At 56.1% G+C, this 26,612-nt stretch overlaps 2 protein-coding genes across 3 annotated transcripts in view; both read right to left on the bottom strand.

The window, feature by feature from the left end:
* SH3BP1 (SH3 domain binding protein 1) overlaps positions 1-10,926 on the bottom strand; it is an 11,900-nt gene extending 974 nt beyond the window's left edge. The window contains exons 1-18 of the mRNA XM_041481665.1: positions 10,725-10,926; positions 8,823-8,865; positions 7,317-7,421; positions 6,857-6,933; positions 6,462-6,573; positions 6,288-6,364; positions 5,773-5,908; positions 5,068-5,136; positions 4,598-4,688; positions 4,165-4,307; positions 3,957-4,068; positions 3,788-3,869; positions 3,417-3,497; positions 3,193-3,309; positions 2,647-2,738; positions 2,339-2,468; positions 2,056-2,171; positions 1,269-1,608 (exon numbers count right to left, since the gene is read on the bottom strand). Coding sequence (XP_041337599.1) covers positions 1,274-1,608; positions 2,056-2,171; positions 2,339-2,468; positions 2,647-2,738; positions 3,193-3,309; positions 3,417-3,497; positions 3,788-3,869; positions 3,957-4,068; positions 4,165-4,307; positions 4,598-4,688; positions 5,068-5,136; positions 5,773-5,908; positions 6,288-6,364; positions 6,462-6,573; positions 6,857-6,933; positions 7,317-7,421; positions 8,823-8,865; positions 10,725-10,786 — 1,980 coding nt within the window. The 5' untranslated portion in view covers positions 10,787-10,926 and the 3' untranslated portion in view covers positions 1,269-1,273. The remainder of the gene's footprint in view (positions 1-1,268; positions 1,609-2,055; positions 2,172-2,338; positions 2,469-2,646; positions 2,739-3,192; positions 3,310-3,416; positions 3,498-3,787; positions 3,870-3,956; positions 4,069-4,164; positions 4,308-4,597; positions 4,689-5,067; positions 5,137-5,772; positions 5,909-6,287; positions 6,365-6,461; positions 6,574-6,856; positions 6,934-7,316; positions 7,422-8,822; positions 8,866-10,724) is intronic.
* A 1,924-nt stretch (positions 10,927-12,850) lies between these two features.
* On the bottom strand, positions 12,851-23,345 carry GGA1 (golgi associated, gamma adaptin ear containing, ARF binding protein 1). Of its 2 annotated transcripts, XM_041481566.1 has the most exons (17): positions 23,186-23,345; positions 22,719-22,803; positions 22,344-22,419; positions 21,631-21,729; positions 20,281-20,404; positions 19,708-19,808; positions 18,547-18,627; positions 18,006-18,143; positions 17,777-17,858; positions 17,471-17,578; positions 17,038-17,193; positions 16,222-16,286; positions 15,910-16,088; positions 15,515-15,798; positions 15,125-15,294; positions 14,773-14,883; positions 12,851-14,599 (listed from the first exon to the last, which is right to left on the bottom strand). In XM_041481566.1, exons 1-17 carry the CDS (start codon positions 23,214-23,216, stop codon positions 14,489-14,491), a joined length of 2,001 nt encoding a protein of 666 aa, XP_041337500.1. In that variant the 5' UTR covers positions 23,217-23,345; the 3' UTR covers positions 12,851-14,488. The 2 variants fall into 2 exon arrangements, with proteins under 2 accessions (XP_041337500.1, XP_041337501.1); XM_041481567.1 differs by lacking the exons at positions 21,631-21,729; positions 22,344-22,419; positions 23,186-23,345.
* Between the last annotated feature and the right edge of the window lie 3,267 nt (positions 23,346-26,612).

Genomic DNA, 26,612 nt, shown 5'->3' with positions numbered 1-26,612 from the left:
CGCCCCGCCCCGCCGCGCAGCCAATCACCGCCCCCCACGCCCCCACCGCCACCAATGGGAGGCCCTAACGCACCCAGGGGCACGGTCGGCCCCCAAAGTGACCGCGGCGGGAGGGGGCGGGGACAGGCCCAGACCGCTGCCCATTGGCTGGAGCCGCCGTGCCGGGCCCGAGCCCCCCGCCGTGCCCGCGCAGCCGCGGAGCGCCCCCTGCCGGCCGGCGGGGCTGTGGCAGCGCGGTCGCCATTACGGCCCGGCCCGCGTCCCCCGGCCCTGGGCGCCGGCCCCGCTCCGCCTCCCTCCCTCATCCCTCCCTCCCTCCCTCCCTCCCTTCCCGCTGCGGCCCCCGCGCTGCACCCTCCGGCACCTCAGACTGCCGAGAGTGCCGTGCTCACACCGGCCTGCGGCTTTGACACCAGCTTCTCAAATATTGGCAAAACATCAACAGAAGCGCTTAGGCTGGAAAAGCCTTCAACGTCATCGAGTCCACCCTGAGACCAAACTCCCCCATGTCAGCCAGCCTGGCACTGAGTGCCGCACCCAGCCTTTCCTTACCCACCCCCAGGGTCGGTGACCCCACCGCCTCCCTGGGCAGCCCGTTCCCATGGCTAATCACTTTCTGTGAAAAAATTCCTGCTAATGTCCCACCTAAACCTCCCCTGGTGCAGCTTGTGACTGCGTCCTCTTGTTGCCTGGGTCAAGAGGCCGATCCCCACGTGGCCACAGCCTCCTTTCAGGGGGTTGTAGAGAGCGATCAGGGCACCCCTGAACCTCCTTTTCTACAGGGCAAACAACGCCAGCTCCCTCAGCCTCATAGAACATGCACTCCAAATATATGCATCTATAGATATATCTATATATATCTATATATATCTATATATATCTGTATATCAATATTTATATATATCCATCTGTGTGATCCTGGGCCAATGCATTTTAAGGCAAAATGGGGCTGGGATCATGGCTGAGCATCCACGAATGGCGTGCTGGCCTGAAAGCTGCAAGCAGTGTCTGGGCCTGCAGTGGGGGATCCGGGCAGGGATCCGGGCAGGGATCTGGCAGGGATGTGGTAGTGTGGGGAGGTGGAGACCGAGACAGGAGAGCGAGAGAAGGCAGGCAAAGCATGCCAGGTGGTGTGAGCCAAGGGAACAAGGTGGAGCACCGAGAGGTGCTATCCCTCAGGCCACCCTGGCACTTCCACAGCGTCTGCTGGGTCCCAGAGAGGGGCCAGATCCCATCTCCCCAACCTGTGATTCCTCCACGCCTCTCACCCTGTTCAGTTCTCTGTGGGCTGTCCTTCTGGGGCCGATGTGGCCGGGGGACTTCCTCCTGCAGGCAGCGGCTGCCCCTCCTCCGTGGTTCCCGGCACACAGTCCGCGGCAGCCGCTGCCGTGTCAGCCTCGCCGGTGGAAGGCTTGGGGGACGGCGGGGTGTCTCGGCTGTGGCGGGGTGCTGGCTGCGGAGGGAGCGGCGGCGGGACGGAGGGGGCTCGGCTGGGCGCTGTCCGTCGTGGCAGGGCTTTGGGGCTGGCTGCCCGGGCAGGAGCTGTGCTCCGGGGCTGCGCCGCAGGCGGCCGTGGCGCTGCGGGTCGGGCCGGAGCTGGGCGTTTGCCTGGAAAGAAAGCGGAGGTGGGCTGGGATCCTGTCCACTGGGCTCTCTGCAAAGGGCAGAGCGGGCTGCAGTGCCATGGGTCAGGCAGGGGGTCTGCAGGCAGGCCGTCAGACAAATTGCCCCTTGCCCAGCTCCTGTCCTGAAGGCACAAACACACACCAGCGTTTCTGGGGGCTTTCCCCTCTTCCCCTCACAAAGGGCCATGAGCTTTGACACCTCTTTACCGGAGGTGTTCAACCCAACACTGGAGGACATACTTCATCCATCTCATGGTCCCATCTTGGCTGGATCCTGGCCATGCTGCCCTGGCCAGGGGCCTTTCCCCTCATTTGGCAACAAGGACATCCCCGGTGCCCACTTGTGTGGGGAACAGCAGGATGATGACTTAACCACAGGAGGTGGCATCGAGGGGTGGTGTAATTTCCCAAGCATCTGGGGCACCCCAACCTTTGCGGGTGGTGTTGTCAGTCGTCACTGGAGCTGGTGGCCCTGCAGCTTCAGGAGATGGCCTGGGCAGTCCTGGGGATGCCGGCTGGGACCTGGTCTCGGGGTCCCTGGAGGTGCTGTGCAAGAGAACAAAGCAAGTCAGGCTTTGGTTGGGCATGGAGGTCCCGGCTGTGAGGCACCTTGCAGCCACCTGTGAGGGTATGGCCCTGGTGTGGGGTGGGATTGGAGGGAGGGCGTGGGGAGAGCTGGGACAGCCAGAGCCTCTAGCTCCCATCAGACTTACGCCTCTCCTTCCAAAAGGGTGGGGGTGCTGGCTGGAGGGGTCGCAGGAGTTGGCTCTTCCTCTGGGGCAGCCTTGGAAAGTCCCGTGTTTGTGGGCAGCCTGAACATGCCCGAGACATTGAAGTCTACCTCTGGGTGAAGAGAAAGGAGGAGATCCTCTGAGGAAGCACTTGCCACCCAGAGCAATGACCTCACAGTGGGGAGCCAGAGCAGCCTCCCACTTCTCTCCTGGAGATGGAGAAATGTTCCCTTCCCTTCCACTCCCTGTCACTCTCTGCTGTGCCCCACCAAGTGATGCCCTGGCCCTACCTCCGGGGAAGAGAGTGTCCACGTTCTGGATCAGGGCTTCCACCACAGCCTGGATGGAGGAGACCGAGGCCAAGTCCAGTTGCATGGGGTCTCTGAGAGACAGGGGTGGGGGAGGCATCAGAAAAAGGGTTTGGGGGTATTAACCCCAAATGGGTTTTTGTGTTCATTCCATGGGGTCAGGGTTTGCCGGGAAGGCAGCCCAGCCAAGGGCCATGACAACATGGGTGATGGGCTTTTTCCCTGTTCTGGGAACCCTGGTTTGGTGTTGGAGACCAGTGGTGTTGAAAGCCACCCATGTCATGAGTGCTTTGGGTCTGAGCCCCCTTCTCCGCTACTTTGCAGAGTGCCTGAGAGGACATGTGCTTGGTGAGGGGACATGCAACCGGGGGAGCATGGGAGCAAGGGACAGGACTTGAGGATGGAAGACGTGTAAGTGCTTTATACCAGCCTGAAGGCTGCTGGATCAGCCTTTGCCATGGCATTTCCTTCAGGGCACCCCAGCTGGGGCTAGGGAGCTGCCTCCCACCACTTCAAACCAGACCTTACCCTGTGCTCTGCTGTGACCACAGCAGGTTTGGGCCCAGCACAATGGCAATGTTGCTGGGGGTCATTTTATTCACCTCCTGGTGTTCAGCCAGCTTGGCTAAAAACTTGATCAGATACCTGTGGGGTGAAAGGAGAGCAGGGGTTTAGCAGGTCGGGATTTGAGGAGGGAATGGCTACCGCTGGTGATTGCCTGGGGCTGAAGAAGCCCTGTTCTGACAAAGCACCTGAGATTGTTGTAGCTGTCCTGGGGCAGGCGGCTGCAGGTGTCTCGCAGGCTCTGCAGGCGGCTGTCCGTGTCCTTTAAGCTGTAAGAGAGAAGGAGCAGCAGAGAGCTCGGCCTGTTCCCTGTGGCACAGGGGGACACAGTGGACAAGGAGGAAGGCCAGTGTTGGCTGCCCCATGCAGGCCGTAGCCCTGGAAGTGGAGATGTCCTGCTTTGCTGGGCAGTGAAGGCAGGCATCCACAGAGGCTCTGTGTCTGACTCTCCCCAAGTGAGACAGAGCACCCCTGCTCCAAGTGCCCGGAAGGATGGAAGGGGTTGACTGGGGGCTTTTTGAGACCTGCCAGGGGTTTCCACCCCAGTGCCTGGACCCACCTGGCCACTTTGACCCATTCATCATAGAGTTCAAAGGTCATCAAAGGCTGGGGCAGCTCGCGCAGGTAGGATTTCAGTGCACCTGGGAGGAGAGGTGGAGCTGGTGGCAACTGAGGGATGGCAGGGACTGCCCAATCATGTCCCCCCACCCTGCCTTGCTGGCACTCACCAGCCACAGCGTGGGGGTCTGAGTAAAACTCCTCCAGGGCATTGGAGCCGCTGGCCAAGCTGCTCTTCAGCTTCCTCAGCACTGAGGCGCCCGCTGCCAGCCTGAAGAGTCCCTGGGGATGGGATGAAGAGGGAAGGGATGCATTTTGAGTTTGGGAGGAGTGCATATGGGGGAAGAAAGCTGAGAGGGGGTCTGGAGCACTCCCTACCTCCTCCTTCATGCCGGAAGCCAACAGCATCATGACACAGGCTTCGATGGGAAGCGCAATCTCCCGGCCCAAGCTCTTGAGGTGTGTCTCTAGGGACACACCATAGTACCCTGCCACTGGGGTGTCTGTTGTGAAGGAAGGTTCTGGAAGAGGAAGGAAAATGTCAAGAGAGATAGTGGACACTGGCACCATCCAGCATTTGGCCATGGCAACATCCTGCTCCAAGCCAAACTTGGCTGGCTACAGGCAGAGGCAGGACAGGCAGCATCCCCAGCCCGTGTCAAGCTGTGGCCCCCAACCTACCAGCCCAACATGGTAGGCAGCAGCAGGTGTAGGGAGGGAAAATGAGCCTTTTCCAGCTTTGGTGGCCACACTTATATCCCCCAGGCTCAGCTGCAGCCCTTGCCAGGCTGCATGGAGAGCCAGAGAGTACCTGTCTGTCTGTGGCATTCCCTGAGCTCTGCTAGAGCTGAGTCCAGAGATTCCAGTGACTGCCGGTGGTACTGGGCTTGGATTTCCAATAGCTGCCAGGCAGGGGACAGGCAAACAGCATTTAGTTGGCACCATCCCCTCTTGGAGAGGTGCCCATTCCCAGGACATTTCACCCACATGAAGACAGGGCAAAGAGGGAGCTGCAAGGGGAGCCCACCTGGGGTCCATGGGACTATGTCTGTAGTGAGGGGTAGAGGGCAAATTGGAGAGGGATATCACCAGGACAAGCTGCTTGTTTGCACTTGGTGCTAGTGGTGGCATTAACCCACAGTGGCTGGAGCAAGGCCAGCTGTAGGCATCTGCTGATGCCTTGATCTGCCTGGGGGCACTTGGTGTGGAGGGGGGCAAGGCTGGGCTCAGATGTTGCAGTTGATGTTCACACAGTGGGGAAAGGTGAGACAGAGGACTTACTTTGACGAAGTAGCTGGCATAGATGTCCTCTTTGGTGGAGAAGTGGTAGAGGTCAGCCATGTACTCATCCTGGGAAGAGAGACACAAAGAAGAGCAATCTTCCATCCCCACTCTGGCACCCAAGGAAGAGGAGACACCTTCATTAAGCCCTTTCACCTGGTCTGTGAGTGGTCTAGACAGGGTCTCTGGGTGCAGTGGGGCTTTCTCCTTGCTTCCATTAGTTGTGTTTGGGTAGTGGCAGCAGCCTGCCCCATGATCAAAGTTCTGGCACAAGTGGCTCAGGAACAAGAGGTCTCTGCACCTTCAGCTCCACTGAGCTCATGAGCTGTGCCAGATGAGGTGCTGGGTTTTTCAGAGACACAGGGCAGAAGTGGAGGAAGCTGATGGGAAGCTTCCCTGCCACGCATGACAGATCCTAGCTCAGCTGTTTTCCAGCCTGAGGGGACCCCATACGCTCCCTGATTTGGACCCTGGACCCTCTTCTCTGCAGCAGCTTGCACTTTGAATTCCTTTACTCTTTTTCTTCCCTGGGCTTGGGCCATCCCCCTATTTCTGCTTGAGGGGCCCATTTGCTTTCAGAGGGCAGGACACGCTGGCTGGCTGCAGTCCATCTCAGCGTGGGGTCATCTCGGACAAGACTGGTGGAGGGGAGCAGGTCTGCAGCCCTGGAGCTGATCCATAGGGGAGAGCAAGTGACCATCTCACCTTGCACTGCTCCACCTTCCTCTTCACCTCCTCCTCTTCTTCCTTCAAGATCTCCAGCTTGTTGGCAGCAGAAGATGCCCCTGGGCCAGCACCAGCCCCAGTGCTGTTACTGGAGCTCTTGGCAGCTTGGTTCAGCCTTTGGGGTGGGAAAGGAGAGGTGCATTTATGGTCTCAGTGCCAGGAATGTTGTGTAAAACAGGTGTGCAGACTCTCAGAGAAATCTGGCATGGCAGGGGCTACCCCTGGCAAGAGTTGGAACGAGGCGATCTCAGTGTACCAAGCAGCACTAGGGCACTTTGCTGCCTTTACCAGCAGAGCTGCCCTTCTCTCTGGTGCCGTGGAATCAGCATCTGAGCCCAGAGCAGGATGCACCCACAGAGAGGAGCTAGCTGGGTGCTCCTGAAGAGCTATTGGAAATTGACTCTCCAGGGCAATTATCCTCCTCCCTCCCGCAACCTGTCTGGGGGCTGTGCTCTGTATGCCCTGGGCCCCCAGGGCTGCAGGGTGCCCCATACCGGCTCTTGATTGTGTTCCAGTCAGAAATCAACTTCTGGAGAGTCTTCTTGCGCTTCAGGATGGTGGGGAGCTCCTCCTGGGGGAGAGAGGGCAGGAGTGAGTGGGGGAGGCATGGAGACACAGGAAGGAGTGGTGAGACTGGAGAGTGGAGCCAGTAGAGCAGTCAGGACTACCTCACTGAGCTTGTTGAGTGGCTGCAGGACATCGTGCTCCAGGGCAATCTCAAACTCAGCCACGATTTTGGCCAGTGAGCTCTGAATACAACAACCCATCTCCAGGGCTTTCCTATGTGGGACAGAGATGAAATGAGTGAGAGGGCTGGAGCCATGCCCCTCTCTGACCCAACATCCCCACTGTACCTGTACCCATGTGGGACCCTGAGCCAGCCCCTGGCCCTACTCCGCAATTGGAGGCTGAAGGTGCTGGCTGTCCCTTCTCCCAGTGCAACACCACTGTTTGCTCTGGGGACATGGTTTGAGCCATGGCAGCCCCTGAGCCAAGACAGTGTCACTACCAGGATTTGGCACCTTTTAGGGTCACCCTGGCACTTTCTCCCACCAGTACTTACCCAAGGCTGGACTCTGTGTCCAGTTCCTTGAAGCTCTCAGCCATCGCCATGGACAGAGCCATCAAGGGCAGCTTCTTCTGCACAGAGCCAAGGATTTGGGAGAAAAGTGGTGACACCATTGTGCCTGGCCACACTGTGGTGCTCCTCACCACAGGGCACCATGGGTGCCAGAGTTCATGGGGGTTTGGGAAGGAACACAGACAGCAAGGGCTTTGGAGGGTTATTCAATGCAAAGCCACTGTCTCTCAGGAGTGTCCCAAATTCGTGATGGTTGAGAGGGTGGCCCTGCTCTGTTCATCCCAGGCACATGCTGAAGGCCACTGCTGACAATAGGATCTGGGCTTGGCACAGCTTTGGGCCACCCTTCAGCAAAGCTGGCAAAGCAGGGGGCTGGCATCCCTGTTTTTGGCAAGGGACAAGCTGGGGTGAGCACAGGCTGCAGTGGGAAAATTTTTCTCACCACTCGCTTGTCCATCTCGGAGCCACACTGTCCCTGCAGGCAGGCTTGGAGCCTCTTGGACACACTGTGAGCTGCTCGCTTGGCCGGCTCAATCCTCTGCTCAATCTGTGGGCAGAAAAATGGGACTGGGGAAGCCATTTTGTCAACCACGGGCACCTCGAGGCCATCTCCCCACTACCCAGCTCTGGGAGAGGATGGCTGGCTGGGTTGGTTTTGCACGGGCTGGTTTTTGGTAGCAGTGGGGGCCACGGAGGTGGCTTCTGTGAGAAGCTGCCAGAAGCTTCCACCATGTCCAGCAGAGCCAGTCCCTGATGGCTCTGAGGATGGACATGCTGCTGGCCAAGCCTGGGCCAGTTAGAGATAGTGGTGATGCCTCTGTGAAAACATATTTAAGAAAAAAATCAAAACAAAGCGGGGACACATTTTTTTTCCTAGCCAGAGAAGAGAAGGAGGTGAGAACATGTGAGGGAAACAACATGGAGACACCAAGGTCAGTGGAGAAGGAGGGGAGGAGGTGCTCCAGGCACTGCAGCTGAGATTCCTCTGCACACCGTGGTGAGACCATGGTGAAGCAGCTGTGCCCCTGCAGCCCATGGGGATCCACAGGGGACAGAGATCCACCCACAGCCCATAGGCGAGGTGCTGATGCTGGAGCGGGAGGAGGCTGTGATCCAGTGGGAGACCCAGTGGAGAGAGGGCCCCTGCTTCCAGGCTGGAGCAGCTGTCCTTGGAGGACTGCACACCGTGGAAGAGTGACCCATGCTGCAGCAGTTTTGGGAAGACTGCTGCTCATGAGATTTGGAGCCAGGCTGGAGGAGTTCACAGAGAACTCAGGCCTCCTGTGGGAGGGACCCCATGGTGCAGCAGAGCAGTGGAAGGACTCCTCTCCCTCAGCAGCGGAAGATGATCTCGGATGATCAATTGACAAAACACCCCACGCCCTGTCCCCTGCACTGTCAGTGGGAAGGAGGGAAGGGTTGGAGGAAGAAAAGGTTTTTAAGGGCTTATTTTACTTCTCATTGTCCTCCTCTGATTTTGTTGGCAATAAATTCACTTTGTACCTCTAAGTCGAGCCTGTTTTGCCCTTGGAGTGTTTTCTCCTGGTCCTTAACTCATGAAGCCTTCATTAAATTTTTCTCTCCTCTGCCCAGCTGTGGCAGGGGAGGATGAGTGAGCAACTTTTGTGGGTGCATGGCATTTGACCAGTGTCAAACCACGACACCTGCCCAGCATCCTGCCACAGCCAGGAGCACATGGTCCAGTGAAAAAGGAGCACAACTCCTGGTGAGGATTCATCCCTCTGTGAGCAGCTGGGAAAGCCCTTCCTGGTAGCAGGAGTCTGCCAATCCCTTAACACCATGGTCCTGAAATCAGCCTCTGGCGGGCGGGCAGATCCCAGCCCCATGACTGGACGTGCTGGCAGGGCGAATGGCAGGCAGGAGCAGGGCAGGCTCCCACGCCCAGGCACAAGCAGACACAGGCCTGCCGGCCCAGCCCACACCTCACCTGCAGCAAATCTTCTGACAGGAGCTCAGTTGCTTCTTGGGCTCTGCAGAGGAAGGAGAAGGAACCATAAGCGAATGGGGATGACCTCCACCCAGCTTCTTTGGGAAGACAGGTCCTTATGCATCCTACCCGCCTCTCTTTGGGCTCCTGGGAGCAGGAGACACAGGCTGTAGCCTGGACCATCAGATACAGGGCTGTGGGTAGAATGAGCCTGGGAGGACAAGAACAGCAGGAGCAGGGCAAGGGAGCCAATTTTGCTGGCTGGTGGACACCCCATCAGACAGGGTTTCCAGTTCAATGGAACTCACTCAAAAAGTCCAGATGTGACCTGTGTTGGAGTCAGAGTGCTTAGCAGGGCCACAACAGGAGCAGGAAGTTTACTCCCCCTGACTGCCCCATCTCTCCCCTGAAGGTGAATCCAGGGCAGTGATGCTGCAGTCTGGCACGTGTCTTTGCAGGCCAGGGTAGTCAGCAGCTGTGGGGCCACTGGTGTGGGAGCAAGGGTGTCCTTGTGGTCCATCTGGGGTCCAAGACCAACACCAGCCCCACCAGAAATGCCTACACAAACCCAGCATTTTGTGGTTCTGCTCAAAATCAAATTCAAAACCCACCAGCCATCATGACCCTAAAACCTCCCTGATACCTCCAGAAATGCCTACACAAATCCATCTTTTTGTGCTTCTGCTCAAAACCAAAGTCAAAACTCACCAGCCACCACAACCCTAAAACCTTGCTGATGCCTCCTATAGAGGAAGCCTTGCTTCACAGCCTGCTATCATTGCTATGTCCCAGGAACCCCATTTGATTTCCATCTGCTGCTGCTTTTCCCCCAGTTCACATTTCTCTCTTTTCACTGCCTGCCAAAGCCAGTGTGGGACAAGGATGTGGAGCTGCAGGAAACATGGGTGGTTTGGTTGAAGGCAAGCAAGATCATGTGAGGTCATGGTCCATAGAGGAGAGGCTCTACAGCAGGTGAAGAGCTCGCTCTTGGACTTCACAAGGTGCTTGAGGCTTGCCTGCCTGACATTAAGCAAAAGGGAGGCAGGCACATCTGTCATGGAGATGAGAAATCTTGAGGGAAGAGGGACGGGAAGGGGCATCATGCTCCCTTCCAGGGACTGCAAGGAGAGCAAGAGGACACCAGCATATAGGAGTTGCTTCCTTGTGGTTGATTTGCTGGGCTGGCTGAAAGACCCCAGTGGTTCAGGGGACACGCTTGGTCCCACTTAGCCACCCAGTGCTGGGAACCTGCAGAGGTGGCAGTAGGAAAGGGAGTGAGGGGGCTGGGCAGGGAGGGCCCAGCCCTGTAATTTCAGTTCTGGGTTTTGCAAGGGGAGAGCTTTGGAAAGCCAAAGAGAAAAAGAAGGAAATGGCAGAGGTAGAACAGGGACAGAGGGTTTTGTGTGAAGCTGTAAGTCCTCCGTGGGTCCATCTGAGGACCCCTGGTTCTCTCCTCAAAGGGCACGCTGGGCTGCTGACGCTGCTGGGCTGGCTAGAGCTATGCAGGGCATTTGGTTCCTGTGGGGCACCCCAGACTCAGCAGGGAGGGCAGCTCCCAGCCTGATCCCCCTCCTGGTCATTGCACAGCCAGGGGCATGTGGCTGGAAGATGCCCCCCCTTTGCCCCACTGCCCCACATCCTGGCGAAGCCAAGCTTGGGAAAGTCCTGCTTCCTGGTGAATGCAGGAATGTGGGCCCTGGGAGAGATAGCTGGGCTTGAGGATCATTTACTGCTGAGTAGCACCAATGCAGCCTTCCCAAAGCTGCTCAGCTTATGCTGAAGATGCTCTAAAGCTTAAAGGTTCTCCCCTAATTTCCCCTTTTCCCAGGTCACCAGCCCCAGCACAAGCCCTCCAGGACCTGCATCCGCTCCCTCCGGTACCAGCAGTGCAGAAGTCCTTACCTAATGGTGGCGTTGGGATGGGACAGCTGCTGGCGCATTCGATTAAACTGTCTTTTCATCATCTTGAGAGTCAGGAGGAGACCACAAAAGCTGCTCTGCTTGGCTGTACCCGCTCAGCTCCCCTCGGTAATGCTTGGCATCGGATGCCTGCAGCCCCTCTTCTCGCCGGAGCCACTTTGCTTTTCCCAGAGGACCTCTCTCTCCTTACTCCTCTTCTTCCCTCCCTCGTTCCCTCTTTTTCAGTTTCCCCCGCTGGTCCCCTCCCTAGTCCCTCCCTAGGGATGCCCTGCCTGCTTTCTTTTCCCCTCCCTTGAGCTCCGTTCTCTCGCTCCCTCTCCTTTTCTGAGCTTCCTTCCTCCTCCGTCCGCCCCTCCGCCACAGATCAGGTAAGAACAGTTCAGAGCTCCTGCTCCGTTCTGTGTTCCTGTCACCAGCCCACAAGTAAAAATAACTTCAGCCCAGCCTTAAAGGGGAAATTTTATTACAGCATACACATAACAAGGCAGGACAAGCACATGCCGCTGCCGAGCCCGGGTGAAGGGCCCACGCTCTTTCTTGCTCTGTCTCAGCTGGGGTGGCTCCCCTTCCTTCCTTCCCTGCCCACCACCAGCTGTGCCGCGGGGCAGCCCGTGCCGGTGCCAGCTGTCTGTGCAGCTCATACGGGCTGATGTACACCCTGCCCCACCTGGTCACCCAGCTCTGCCAGCGCTCCTCAGGCACCGCTCCATGCTCACGGGTGCAGCTCCACCCTCTTCCCCCGCGACATACCGCCTTGTTGTGACAAAAGCAGCAAAGCACAAGCAGCAAAGCCACCCCTGCACCCCTCGGGCTGCTTTCCCTCCCTGCCGTCGCTGAGGCTCCCCGGAGCCACCACAAAGCTGTGGCCAAGGCTGCTGCCTTGTGCCTTCGGGAGGTCCCTCCCGCCAGAGGAGCTCCTCCGAGCAGGGCCAGCAGCGCCCGCAGTTGCACGGGGACCGCAAACTCCCGGTTCTCAGGCTCAGCTGTTGCCTGCTCTCTGCAGAGCTGCACCAGAGCTCATATCCTTTTTTTTTTTTTTTTTTTAAATTTTTTTTTTTTCTCTTTTTGTCGAAAAACATCCACTTCGCACCACCACGGCTTTTGGTGTTGACTCTATGAGATGCGTATCTCATCTTATTTCTGGCTACCTGCAGATAGGACTTTTCACCTGCACTAAGAGAGGGCAGAGGTTGCTGTTGGCTGGGTTATGTGGCTGGCAAAGGAAGAAGCAAACCAAGCCAAAATGAGAAGCGGTCAGCTCGTGGGCAGAAGAGGCAAGCAGCAAAGGAAAATGAGGCAGAAGGGCCACTCCATCTGTGCTCTGAAGCTGGAGGAGCAAAAATTTGAGGGCTGCTAGGTTGTACTTCTTGGCAAGGGTCAAGTCTGCAGTTACTGCAAAGCAGTGCTGGCAGCTATTTTCAAGTGGTTATGGGGTGACAGAGCACCTCTGTCTCCCTGCCCAAAACACCAGGCTGTTCTCAAGCTGTGGCAGAGCACATTTGATCCCCCACCATCAACCCTGGGTGCTCCTAACAGGCACTTGCTTCAAGCCCCTGTTGCAAAGATGCAGCAAAGGCCCCTCAGATCCTCACTGGCTGCATCAAGGGGTGGCTAGGCCATTCCTTACAGACAGTATCATAACTGCTCCCAGCCCTGGGCTGCTGCTTGTCAGAAATCCCCCTTTGTATTCCTGAAATAAAACTGCCTCATGGAGGTGCTTCCACGTGCTAATGCCAGCAGTGGTGAAGCTGCAGTCATGTGGGGCATGGGAGAGAGCTCAAGCACTTTTTCCCGTGGGCTGTCAGGCATAGATTCCTGCCCACTGCCTCTCCATGGGGCAGGAGGGAAGTGGGCAGCACCCGGTTCACAGCCTGGAAGTGACTGCTCTCAAAAAAGGAATTGAGAACTGCCAGGGGAATTCCACCATCCCTGCTCCCTGCTCATGGGAGCAGGGAAATCATTGTGGCAAGGGCCCGAGTGACTGAGGGATGAACTACAGGACTGAAGGGGCAGGATTTGAGCTGGGCAGGGTGCAGAGAAGCTCCTCAGGGGTCCAGGAAGGTAAGGGGAAAAATGCATTCCTTGGGTCAAAAGACAGAGGAGCAAGATCCGGAAAGAACTCTTTATTTCCCATAAATACAGCAGATTCTTCGCGCCGGGCGTCTTGTTTTAAATGTTTGTTTGTTTTCTTCCATTTACAGAATTTTGCACTGAAAATATATACAAGTCTATTCAAGAACCAAACAAGATCTGCAAAGAAAAAACCCATACAAAACCCTGAAGAGACGGGAAAGGGAAGTAAGACAGCAGAATCCCAGCATAAAGACCTTGCTTCCCCCTCCCCTTTACTGCCCGCTGTGCCCAGCTCTGAGACACATCACCTTCGCTGCCCTGAGCCAGGAGTGCGAGGCACCCTGCTCGTCTCCATCTCACACGTGCTTCCTTCTACCTCTGGCAAGCCACTGCAGAGCACAGCTTGCCTCTGATTTTATGAATCAGGCCCTCTCCAAACCAGCTCAAGGATGGGAAGCAGCTTCCATGGTTTAAGTCCCATGGGACTGGGGATTGCTTGGGATGTGCTACCCTCGGTCTCCTCTGTGCCTGCAGATCCCAGCTCTCGTGTCACAGTGATCAGGCGGCTGGGGTGAGCCCCCTCCCCGCCACAGGGAGCCAGGCCAGCCCTCAGCTGCAGCAAAGGTGCACAAGGCACAGCTGAACCCCTCCGCGCCCCAGTACAGAGCTTTGTGATGAGCTGGGCTCCCATCTCCCCCAGCTCCCAGCCCATCACTCAGCCCTCTGCAAGAGGACACTGAAGAGCTGAGAAAACCCCCCCGCCCCACCGAGCTCTCCAGCCCAGCCTGGGAAAGGAAGTCTCACTGCTGCTTCCTCTCCCCGTCTGCCAGGAGGCTGCAGGCAGACTGAACCCCCACAGCACGCCCTTCTCTGGCCACCGATCCCAAAGCCCGCTATGATAGATAAAGCCTGTGGGAATGGTGTAGGCTTCCCTGCTGCAGGGGTTCAGAATGCCAGCTGAAGGGGCTGGGAAGGCACAAAGCCCTTCCCAGCCCAAGGCCCCACCTCCCACCAACAGCTCTGTAAGCAGCTAGGACAGAGATATGTGAAGATCACTTGCCCTGACCACCCCCCCACCTCCCCCAAACCAAAGACAGCTGTCTGCTCTCTGGTGCTGGAGAGATACCTAGGCTCTGCTCAGCCCTGTTCCTCATCAGCTCCAGTGTGATCCCACCAGATGGAATCACTGGGGCCCAGCTCTAAGGAGGGGACAAGGGGGACAAGAGAGAGCACCATAGAGCACAAAGTAGCTGAAGGGCTGAGAAGTGTGGAGGGGGCAGACAAGGAAAAGGATCTTCCTTTGCTAGGCTTTGCCCTGGGCTGAGGTTGTTAAAGCTCCCCGTCCTTGTTCCCCTATGCACCTAAAGCGGGAAAGCAGGGTTAGAAGAGAAGCTGGACAGACTGGGGAGGGAGCGTCATCTTCAGAAGAGCAGGGAAGGCAACTGTTCACACACATGAAGCTTTCCACTCCACTTCTAGTCCTGTGAGATTAACATCTCCTGGCATCTCTGCTCTCCTCCTTGAGGCATGCTCCCTCCGGCCCTTGCCCGGCCATCTGGAGAATAGAGTGTGAGCACCAGCTCCCACCCACCCTCCCATTTCCTCTGGCTGCTCCAGCCCCACAGGGTTGGCTTCCCAAGGAATCTGCAGTGTAGTGTCTGCAACATGAGGCCCTAGAGGTTTCCCCAGGATTCTGGTGGGGGAAACTGGTCCACGTCCCCTATTTCATTGTAGGTTTGCTCTCCCATGGTGAAAGTCAGTTTGTACCGTAGCCTCACTTTCTCCTGGAGATGGGAGAAAAAAGGATAAGCAGTCAGAAGAAGGGGAAGAAAGGCATGAGGCACAAACCATTCACATCTCAGATACTGCTGAGTAGAGGGAGTGGGGATAGGGTAGTGAAGCTTTGCCTAAGCACCAAGACCAGCCTCTGTTCGTGCCCCAGGGAGAATATTGTTACCTTCTGTGGGTTAGCGAGCAGCAGGACTTGGGTGATGGCACTGGGGTGGATGATGGGATTGAACGCTGGCAGCTCCGTGCCTGAGGGAGGTTGTAGCTTCACCTTCATTATCTATGGAGAGAATGAGAGAAGAGAGTGACCACATTCCTGAGAGTGACCTGGCAGCCAGAAGCCCTGCTCCTGCACTTGGGAAGCTTCCGCTGCCTAGTCAAAGAGAAAAACTGTGCTAATCTGAAGGTAACAGAATTTGCTCCCATGCCCACAGAGCTCTCTCCATCCACCCTGCTTTTCCTGCAGAAGTAGAATCGTGCCTTGGCCCAGTTTGGGACCTTGGCCCCAGCAGCTGTCTTACCTTGGGGACGGCAGACTGAAAGACAATATTGCGGATGGGCTGCGGGGCCGTGCTGAGCATAGAAATCACCACCACAAGCACATCAGGCCTCTCAGGAAGGGCATCCTTAGCAAAGTGGAAGAGGACACGGAAGCCATGCTGATCATACACTGTCACAGGGAGAATGCTGCCTGTGGGAAAGGTATGGACATGCAGCAGTCAGCCAGGAGGGAATCGGCCTGACAGCACCTTTCCCCATCACCCTAACTTCATACAAGTGACAGAGACACCATTCCTCTTCAGCCTCCACAAAATCCAGCAAACAAGAAGTTTCTTCACGTTCTTCCCTTCCATGTGTGCAGGGTTTAACCCCCCCATGCCTGCCCCCCCCCCCCTTTTTCCCCAGCTCACTGGGTTTGATTGACTCCAGAGGCACAGTGATGTTGGCCAGCGAGATCTCCTGGGGCAGCGCAGTGGCAGGAGGCCGTGGTGGCACTGCAGTACTTCCTGCTGGTGTGGTGGCAGCTTTTGGAAGTGTAGCAGGGGCAGGCAGCTCTGAGGTCAGAGGCAATGTGGGGTTAGGGGAAATACTCTGGAGCACAGGTGGAGCACTGGGATTGTGGGCTGTGGTGCCAGAGCTGCTTCTGTTCTGCAGATCCCTCAGGGTGAGCCGAGGGGGTGGTTGCTGCTTCTCCCTGCAGGGGGGAGAGAGAGCAAGGAGTGGAACAGGGCACTGAAATGATGTCCAGCACCCCAGAAATGGAAACAATGGGAAGAGATGCGAGACTGCACTACCAAGGGCTTACCATCGCACTTGTTGAGATTCTGGAGGCAAAGACTGCTGCAGCAGTGTCTTGCCCAGGAGGTCCAGGTCATCCAGGGCACTGCTGCTAGGAGATGGTTTTGGGGAGGATGCACCAGCATCTGCTTTGACTGGTGGTGTTGCCATGATAGGGGTGATACTGAGCTCATTGCTGTCAGATGACTGTGAAAAGAGCACACAGGAAAGCCCCAAAGCAGGGCTGCCTATCAGCACCATCAGATGTGGCACGTTCCCCTACCTACATTTGTTGCTTTTACCACCCTCCCCACCCTCTGCCTAGCTCCCAGCGCATTACCTGGAAGCTGTTCCAGCCACTGCTGTCACTGGCCTGGATGGGATGTGGTGCTGAGTCATTCAGGCCTGCCAGGAGTATAAGCAAACATGAAGCTTACCTACCAAATCAGCAAGACCATTAAATATGGCCTGAGTAAGACACAGAAGCAGCAGGGCAGAACTGCCAATGTGGTCTCCATCTCTGGCCCCCATCCTTGCATGGGGGAGAGCCAGGAGGGTGACAGTGGCTTTTTTCTGTTCAGATAGCTTCATTTGTAGCTCAGTTCTCACTGCCATCGGCAGAAAAATGACTGCTACTGAGCTGACAATCTGACTGACCATGTTGTCTACTTGATGCTGTTGTACTCAATGGCACTTGACTTAGGAAACAGACACTTTGTTGTGGAAAGCAGGACTCTAGAGCCTTCTAGGATTGGCACCTCACATGATTTCATGTGAACAGTTCTGGATGTCCCATGCATCTGTTGTCAGTTCATGACTTCAACAGCAAGCAGAAAACATGAGGAGCTGGGGGTGACCCACCCTTGTGATCCCATCTGGGCATGGCCATTGCATCACTCTTGATTTACCTGCCAGGTCAGTTTAACCAGAGCAAATCAGTGGGCTCATCCCTACAGGCTCTCTGACTAGCCAGGAAAACACCATGGGACTGAAGTTCAGAATCACAGCAGAGTCCCTCCTCTCCCTCACACTAAATGAAGGAACCTCTTTGTCTTTCATTATTCACTTCTACCAGAGCTCTCTCTTATTCATATTCCTGCCAAAGAAGAACTATTCAGAGTCAAAGAATGAAGAGCTTTTGCTCTGGATTTCTCACCTAAAGACATGAGTTCATCATCCAGCAAGGAGACAGAGCCAGCTTGGTCAGGCACAGGGACTGCTGAGCCACCTGAAAGGGTGGGCAAGGCTGGGTAGGAAGGGCATGTTGCTGGAAGCTCCAGGCCAGACAGATCTAGAAGTGCTGAGGTGCTGCCTGCAAAAAGAAAAGAATCTGAAACGTTATCCAGTCCTTATGCAATGTGGTGAGGCCTGGCTCCCATCCTTCCTCACAACCCCCTGCTCTCCCTTCCAGTTCCCCTTCTTCATGCACCAGTCACATCCACAAGCCATTTCCTTATCTCACCAGCCCCATTCTAAGCTCCTGCAGGTTTCCCCTTTCCACTTCTCTCAGTCCTCTCTTACACTGCAGGACACCAGCAACAGGGTCCCTCTGCTTGACCTTCCTGCCCCCATTCTTCAAGTTTCCTCACCTCGAAGGGGGCTGGCCACCGTCTCCCCATTGATCTCTTCTCCCCGTACAAGCTGCTTGTAGAGATTGATCACCTGGGTCAGATTGTCATTGGCTTGCAGAATCTCCGCTGAAAGTAAGTGTGAAATAGTGAAGAGAGTAACTTTTATACCCTAAGTCTGTCTGTTTCCCCCAAGCAAGGCCCAAGTTGCTGCAAACAAATCCACTGCAGAGAGTGTTTTCACCATTGTTGCTGCAGACTGCACCAGGGTACACTGACGCCTCCAGGGCAGTCTCAGCAGCAATGAGAAAGGTCAGATATGTTTACCTAGAGCTTCATCATTGTCTTCTGTGTCACTGGCGAGCCGGAACAGCATGGGCCTCATGCGCTCACAGCGCTGATACAGCTCCTGAGGGAGCAGAGAAACAGTGATGAGGCGAGCATCCTGAGCAGCAGGACGCTCAGCTGGGTGTGCAAAATAGGCAGGAGGATGAGGGGATAAGGGTCACCCATTTCTGCTAAGCCCAAGGAGGATTCTGGGATTGTCTTTCCTCACCTTCATTAGGTCCTCGTTGCTTTCCGTTGTCTCCCCCTTGCTGTAGTTTGTCACCATCTCTGTCAGCAGCTTCACGTTGTTGTTCACCTCCTCAATGGCATTCACCCTCTTGGAGATCTTCTCCATGCGCTTTTGGTCCTGGAGGGGAAGCACATGGGGAAGGATGTCCTCACTTGGACAGGAGGAAGGCCAGGCCAGCCAACCACCCTGGACTAAAGCCCAGCAACACTGCCCTCAAAACAGCTCCCACTCCAGTGGAAAACTCCAGGTCATCTCTGGGCAGGAACATGCCAGACAGGGATGGAATTGCTGTAGGTCTAGTGCTGCAGCGGGGCTTGGGTCACAAAATGCACCCAGAGCCATTCCTCCAAGTAGCCAGGGGATGGCAGAACTCACACAAGGACTCTTTCAAAGCTGCTGCAACCAAATTTTGGGCAGAAGCCCTGTATGTCTGCATGAGGTCACAAAGCCAGTCTTTCTTTGGTGCCAGCCATAACCACCCAGACCATGACCCCCCAGCTCCCTTCTTGCCCAGTCACACCTCCTGAACCATCTCCTTGATGAGCTTGTTGGCAGCCCGGAGATCCTCAGGATGGGAACTTTTCAGGAGGCGAGCCAGCGTCTGCAAAAGAGAAGGTACTTCTGAGCCCCAGCTGAGGGATGGCAGCCAGAGTCACTCTTGCAACAGAGCCAACAGTTGCCCCCATCCCAAACCTGTATCTGGCAGAGGCAGTGGACAACTCCAACCATTTAGAAAACCCAGCCACAGGAGCCTGTGGGCTATCAGAGACTAGGGAGAGAAGTACAACTGGCCTTCCTTTTCCTGTTGTAGTTCTGGTTATGCAAACTAGGTCTTTCCTGAAGATCCCCTGCATTCAAAACCTGCCCTGGCCTGCCCATTACCCACCACGGAGAGTCTGGAGTGCAGCAGCACGGAGACAGGAACAGAGACTGGTTTATGCACCAGTCTTGAAAGAATGCAAGAATTGCCATGGCATTGCAATGTACTCCTACTCGGACATCTTCACATGCCTCTTTGCTGGTGAAGAAAGAGAGCTCCCACTTCCTTTCCACACAGTGAACAGTCCCACTGCCCATCTACAAGTCCTCATTTGCAGACTCTGACCCATGGAGTCAAACTATATCCCTTGCAGCAAACTGGCGTCACACTCCTGCTGCAGAACTAGACCCAGAGGAGCCCAATACTTGGTTAAACGTATCAGCACTGATACTGCAGAGGTTTGCCTGAGTGGTGACACAATTCTCATGGAAAGACAACACAGGATGGGTCCAGGTGGCTATAAGTGGTTAGGCAATAAGCAGATTGCAGTGCTAGGGGTGGGGAAGAGATAACAGCAGCAGCATCTGGGGCTGGGATTTAAACCTCATGGCCAGATTACTCCGAAGTCTAGAGAGCTCACAGCAGCAAACCTCCCCAAACCTGCTTGGGCCAATGTCAGCGCCTCACCCTTTGCACCATCCTGCAGCTAAGTGCTCCAAAGGTCAAACAGACCCACATGCCCCACTCCTCTGCATGTTTCCTTTGTCATGATTTTGGAACAGGCCCTCAGCATTCCTGTGATGAATTTTATGAAGGACAGCATGTGCAGCAGGGACCTTGACTCTCCCACATCAGGGGGACATAAGGTACTGGAGCAGGAAGATGATGCCTACTGTCCTTCTCCTTGCACAGAGCCCTTACCTTGGATTTTTCTTCATCATCGAAGATGATGTTCTTGGGCCGAGGAGGAGGCGGTGGGAAAGGAGCGTCATCAGGAAGTTTGGGGTCACACTTCACAATCCCTGCAGTAGAAGGAGAGATCAGGAGGACTCAACCATGGAAGGATGGCACTGCCACCCAGGTCTTTTTTCCCTAATGGCCCACCAAATCCAGCTGGGACTGAGGGCGTGTGGGTTAGCTCCTGCTACACAAGATCCTGGATTGTGTTTCCATTCCCCATAAATATCCTCTCTTAGAAAATTCCAGCATATACTGTGCCAAAGTACTCGCAGCCCTTCAGCCCCAGACTTTTCCAGTGCCCCATCTCCCATGTGAGCAAGCAGATGTGCCCTCCAACCCAGCAACTCTCCCTCTGCTCAGTCAGGAGCCCCAAGGCACCTGCCCTGACTCCTGACCCTGGTGCTGAGTCAGACTGATGGATGCCCTGGGTCTGGACAGAGGGAAGAGAGACCTTGTTTCAGATTTTTCCCAGACGAAAAATGAAGGAGTGCAAAACCGTCTGTCCACTGCCCCTTGCAGACCACTGCCTCTCACCTTGTTTCTTCAGCATCTGGTAGGCTTCAGATATCTTCACCTCATGAGGCAGCCCTAATGTCCAGCTGTACATCAGCTCCAGGATCTTTGACTTCACTTTTTCTGATGTCCGGCTGCCAAGATACTAGAGGAAGAGAAAAGAGCAGCATGAGGCTGAGGCTGATCTGAGCCGTTGCAAGTCTGGCCTGTTCCTCTCCTCGCCCTCCCAGGAGAAGTGAGACCGTTCCTAATGGCACAAGGAGGAAAGAGGAAGCAAGCAGGAAAGCTCATGAGGGCCTTGCAACACATCCTATGCTGTGCCTGGTTTCCATCACAAGAAAAACAAGAGGTGTGAGAAATGCTGCAGCAGCAGCTCCTCAGCGACACACAGGGACAGGTGGGAAGGCTCAGGCAGGTCTCCTGTCACCTTGTGAAGGGAAGGGTCCTGTGAAAAAAAGCTGCTCAGCCAGGCAGCCCTTTAGGAATGAGGGCACAGCAGGGCTGGGAGAGGGATATGGGTAATGGTCTCTGAGGCAGGGCCCTGTGCAAGGTGAGCCCCAGCTGACCAGCACCCAGCAGGTGCCATGCAATCATCTTTCAGCCTTTTCACATGGGCCTGATGGGAGCACTGGTGGTAGAAACAGTGCACGTGCCACCAGGAACAAGTGGCTTAAGGCAGAGGACACACTCTAGGGTGCCAAGTGAGAGAACTTTAGGATGCTGCTGTCACTGTCAGGGCTATTCATCATCACAGATCACAAGCTGTGACTGGTAGACAAAGGTCTTCCTTAGTCATATTTAGCCTGTGTTCCCTTAACTCTACACTTGCTGGTGTTCACTGCCTAGACAGGGGAGCCCGCACAGCTTGTTCTGCTGCAGGAACAGCAGCATCAGCAGAGGAGCAGGTACTGACTTGGTCCTTCAGATGGACTCGCCAGAACTCCACTGACCAAGCCTGGGCTTGCCCTCCAAGAGTGTCTCAATGAGGCTGGGACACCCCAGAGAGACAAGGTCCTGTCAAAGCTGGGGGAGGTTCCTGAGCACATGCAGCACAGACAGAGCCCAACAGGGAGGCAGGGAAGGCGACTCCAGGCATGCACATGAGCTCAGTAGTCTCACAAGTGCTGGCTGCACCATGTCCAGTTGGCCCTCAGCTTCCTACAACAAGAATGAGCCTGGAACAGTGGGGTGAAAACTCACTTCCCACTAGAAAACTCACTGGGAAACAAGGGCTAGATTTTCTACTAACACTGCCATTATTTCGCCCACATCCTAGGGGGTGTCTGAGCCTTGTTCTCAGCCACCACTTTTTCCCAAAGCCCTTCTGCCACCAGGCACCAGTCCCTTCCAGCACGATGCTGTGAGACCCACCTTAGGGGACACCACCTTGATGAGCTCATTGAGGAAGCGGAACTTGCCCACCTCATCGTGGAAGCGTTTGCCACAGCTCTTCATGCAGGACTCCAGCACCTGGGGAGAGGGGCCAGGTGAGTCCCAGCACGGGGCCAGCAGCAGGATCAGGAGCCAGCTCCTTCCTGCTTCCCCCCCACCAGGTACAGAGCCTGTGGCTACTGTCACAGCAGCACAAAGGGACATCCCCTGTTCCCTCACAGGTGTCACACGCCCTCCCACAGGGAAGAAAGATTCCCGTCTTTGGGGCCGGTTTTTGCAGAGAATGGCTGAACACCCCATCCAAAGGGTTACCCTTAGAGAGGTCACAAACACCAGGTTTCAAAGCATGGATCCACTGCATGATTAAGAATCATTGAATCCTTTAGGTTGGAAAATACCATCAAGATCATACAGTCCAACCATTAACACAGCACTGCCAAGGCCAGCACAACAAAAGCCAAAAAGCTTCCTATTCAACTTCAACAGGCTATGATCCTTCTAGGAACAAAACCTTTCCAAGTAACCTCTCCGGACTTGTGGAACCACCTTCAGTCCCTCTCCCACCCAAGGGCCCAGGTGCTCCAGGGCTTTCTCAGAGGGAATTCAAAGCTTCCCGTGCTTCTCCAGTCAAGCTGGAGCATCTCCACACCCTGCCCCTCCGTCTAGTTCTACCAGCCTGCAGATGCCCTTACCGTGAGGGCCTGGATAGCTTCCCATTCCTGTGGAGACTGGATCTTGTGGGCAAGAAGCCGGGTGGCAAGTGGAGGACTGGAAGGAGCGAGGGGAAAAGAAAAGCTCGCCGGTTATTGACAAAATGTCTGGTACCTGCATTTCTGTCTGGGAATCCAGAGTTGAAAAGCATGTTGCAAGTTGAAGATGCTGATAAGGCACTAAGACACCTCAAAATCCGGAGGGAACCTTCCACTATTGGACCCCCCACCTACCCCCACCTTCAGGGCCTCCATGCCTATTCAGCTCTGGGGACATTCCCACTGGATTTTGCTGGGTAGGAAATCATAACCAGGCCTGTGACCTGGAGAGGCCTGGGGAAAGGACAAAGCACTTACCCCTCTAGCTCCTTATTGAGCTGCTCACAGAACGCATTGATACCATCCCAGTCCAGGTCCTTGTTCAGGGGGTTTGTGGCTTTGTCTGCGGGCAGGAGGAGGGGACGGTGAGAAAAAAACCCAACAGGCTCCCACTCTGCGGAGGGACATCATTGATCCCACTCCCTCCCTGCCAACTCCAGCGGGTACAGCAGCAGAGGATGGTGTGGGAGGAGAAACACACTCGTGTCCACTCGCCCCTTCCCACGGCAGCCCTGTGCACAAACTCTCGCCCCCTCCTCCCTGCCGACCCACCGTATCCCTGCCTCCGGCTGGGCCCTGGGGTCTCGCCCGCCGCCCCCAGGTGTGCCCGCAGCCACGGCCACCACGCACGACCCCCAGCCCCTCTCCCTCACACCCCTGCGCCCCCCTCGCCCGCGCCCTCCCCGCCCCACTGGGAGGGGAGCGGTGGTGGCAGCCGCACTCACTGATGCGCGCCTCCAGCGTCTCGGGCTCCATGTCGGCGGCCCGCGGCTCCTCAGCGGGGCAGCGCCGCTCCGCCGCCGCCCTCCCGCCGGGCCCGGCGCGGCCGCGCCATGGAGAGCCCCGATCTCTCTGGCCACAGAGAGCCGGAAGTCGGCCGTGCAGAGCGCCGCTCCGCTGCCAGCGCGCCCCCTGCTGGCCGCACGCCCGCTCCACCATCAGCCCACCGCGCAGGGGCAGGGAAAGGCGCGGGAGGCGGGAGGAGGCGGGAGGAAGCGGAAGGCCCGCCCGGAGAAGGACACAGAGGGCAAGCGAGGGCGGGGCAGGGCGCAGCGCCGGAAAGCAGCGGCCGCGCGGAAACCGGGCGAGCCGGTCCCTCCCGGAAGAAGCGCTGTTACTGGCAGGTGAAGCCACTTCCGGTGCGGAGAACGGGCACTTCCGGCGGACGGTAGCGGCGTGTCCTTTAAAAGGACACGGGCCCGCCGGGCTCGGCGCCTGCGCAGTGCGCGCGCGCCCGGGCCCCGGAGTCGAGCCGGGTCTGGTGTCGGCCGGTAATAAATATAAAATTAAACATAAATATGAATGGCAGCAAGTGCGGCCCCCTGCACTGTACTTTAAATAGCAGCTGCTCATCGGGCAGCGCCCGGCCCGGCCCTTCTGCCTGGCCCAGCGGTGTGTGGGGCGGGCGGGGGTGGCTGGGGGTGCTCCAGAAATCGCTGGAGCGTTCCAGGAAAACACTCTCCGTTTGTCCCCGCTTTCCGCGTGGCGCTGGTGATCCAGCCAGCCAGCTGTGGCACCCACCAGCGCCTGCTCCCTCTGTGCTCCAGGGCTCCCGGCAGCAGCAGCAGCAGCAGCAGCACTCGCTGCTTTTGCAGTTTGCTTCCCTGCTTTCCCGATGCCGAGCGGCCTCGGGGAGCTTTGGGAGCGCCTGTGTGAGGGGGCCTGCCCCGTGAGGCTGTCGGGGTTCGGGGCCGGGGCCGGCCGCAGCCTCGGCGGTACGAGCACAGCGCAGCCCGGGCTGGGTTACTTATTTACAGCGCTGATCCCCCGGCTGACGGGGGAACTGCCCTGTTGTCACACCTAATGGCTTTTCCTGATGGATAGCCATTGTTTTGGTAAGGGCTTTTTGGCCATTAAAAAGCACTTTTTGGCCCCTGAATGTAGTTCTTTTTTTAACTGTTACTGCCTTGCATCACAAAGCCCTTTTAAAGTGCTTTTCATAGAAAATTGCAACATCCTTCCCCTTGCTGTGTTCAGGCACGTTTTACGCAGATTATTTTAATCTTATGAGTCAGCCCTGCCTGTCACTATTCCTTTGATTTTTCTGAGAATCCTGAAGTCATCTCTAGGAGCCCTCCAGGTTACGTCCGATCTGCATAGAAGGCACGCACCGCTCCATCCCCCACAGCGATGCCTCTGAATGAGGTTTCGCAGGCTGGTGTTTTTACACAGCCCCCTTTTGCTCAGGTTTCGGTCCGTCTGAGTCTCAAGCGTGTTTGTTTTCCTGTCTTAGGCAACACCCAGTGGTTAGCAAGTCCAGGATGAATGGAAGGCTGCACCTCTTTTCGGCTGGTTGCAAACAATGGCGAGTGAACCCGTGCATAACAGTCCTGTCAGCGGCGACCTTGCTTTTATTTCGCACAGATTTACGAGTCTCTTTCCCCTTTGGTACATCTGCTTTCCACATAGCAGGGACCCAAAGTGCAGCCGATGGAAAAAGAGATCGGAATGTGAATCTTTGCTGCCTGTAAGAGCGGCTAGATGATGTGTGAGGAACAACCTTTCTCCCCTCGATTTATTTTTACCGACAGCTGGAATTTTAAGCTAGGTTTGGACGGAGTGAGGCACTCCAAGTTGTAATTAACACTGCTCCCGATGGAAAGTACTGGAGCTATAATTAGCTCGTAGCCAGTTGCGGAGGAAAGTGATAGCGTGCAAGCCAGAGGCCTGGATGAGCACAGCTCGTGGGGTCAGAGTATGACCTGTGTTGGGCACAGGGATGCGGTCCCAGGCTCGGCACAGGGATGCGGTCCCAGGCTCGGCACAGGGGCACAGTCCCAGGTTTGGCACAGGGGCGCAATCCCAGGTTTGGCACAGGGGTGCAGTCCCAGGTTTGGCACAGGGGTGCAATCCCAGGTTCAGCACAGGGGCACAGTCCCAGGTTCAGCACGGGTGCATTCCCAGGTTTGGCACAGGGATGCCAGGTTCGGCACAGGGGCACAGTCCCAGGCTGGGCACAGGGGCGCAATCCCAGGTTTGGCACAGGGGTGCAGTCCCAGGTTCAGCACGGGTGCATTCCCAGGCACAGGGATGCCAGGTTCGGCACAGAGGCACATTCCCAGGCTGGGCACAGTCCCAGGCTGGGCACAGGGGCGCATTCCCAGGTTTGGCACAGGGGCACATTCCCAGGTTCATCACAGAGGCACATTCCCAGGTTCGGCACAGGGGTGCAGTCGCTGGGTGCCAGGCTCCGCAGCACCGCCCGCAGAGGGCACCAGCCGGCAGGGAGGGGAGCATCTGCCTGAGCAGCCCGGGCTCAGCTAACGCTCCTGCTGCTTGTGCGCACGAGGTGAATCCCAAACAGGCCAAGTCCTTCTCCATCGGGAAGGAAAGGCCTCACAGGAGAGGCCGGTCTGCCTGGGAGAGGGGTTTTCCACCTGCCAGGTCGTCTTCTCTGCTGGCCAGAACCACCCTGTCACCCTGTCTCTGTCCCAGTGTTTGTTTGGTTTCCCAGTGTTTGCCGTGTTTGTGTGAACCCTGCAATGTGCCCTTCCTCCTGGGTCGTCAGCTCTGGCCCAGGACATGAGCTCTCCTTTCCCCATCATATTCCTCTTTCTTTGGCAAGGTGTTCTGCCAGAGTGCCAGAGACCTTTCACCTCATGACTTCATGAAGTTTGGTACTGTGGGCTTTGTTACTTTTTTTTTTTTTTTTTTTTTTTTTTTTTTTTTTTTTTTTTTTTTTGTTTGTTTTTTTTTTTTTTTTTTTTTTTTTTTTTTTTTTTTTTTTTTTTTTGTGTGTGTGTGTGTTTGTTTGTTTGTTTGTTTTCTTGCTCTGGCTGACTCCAGCAGCAGGTTCCTGGGGGGCTGGCTCAGTTTTCACTCCGCTACTTTCTCTCGGAACAAGCAGGCAGCACCTCTCCTGACATCACCTGGGACCATGCACCTCTTGACACAGTCCTCTGGATTTGCAGTCCTGCCATTCCCTGACCTTGGCTAATCTCCTTCCTTTTGCAATACTTTCAAGCACCTTTCCCAGCAGAGGGTTGCAATTAGAGAGGCAAGTATAGAGTTGCATACTTCTCTAGAGGAAGAGCAGGTTTGAGCTCCTTTAATCTAATAGGAAATGTCTCCTTCCCTTTCATATGCAGCACTTTCTTGTATGCAATCATCTACCAGGATTGCTCCCTTCCATTTCTTTCAGCAGTTTCCCTT

Source organism: Pyrgilauda ruficollis, unplaced genomic scaffold, assembly GCF_017590135.1.
Source record: "Pyrgilauda ruficollis isolate IOZ18807 unplaced genomic scaffold, ASM1759013v1 scaffold56, whole genome shotgun sequence".
Lineage (NCBI taxonomy): Eukaryota > Metazoa > Chordata > Aves > Passeriformes > Passeridae > Pyrgilauda > Pyrgilauda ruficollis.
This window is presented reverse-complemented; position numbering and strand designations above follow the sequence as displayed.

Bases quoted from the DNA above. Each gene is read 5' to 3' on its own strand.
- GGA1 (XM_041481566.1), bottom strand. From the start codon at position 23,216: ATGGAGCCCGAGACGCTGGAGGCGCGCATCA. The intron at 17,194-17,470 runs GTGAGGAAACTT...TTCTTTTTGCAG, and splicing joins GGTGGCCAGCCCCCTTCGAG to GCAGCACCTCAGCACTTCTA. The intron at 16,287-17,037 runs GTGAGAAATCCA...TACTCCTGGCAG, and splicing joins TGATGAACTCATGTCTTTAG to GCCTGAATGACTCAGCACCA.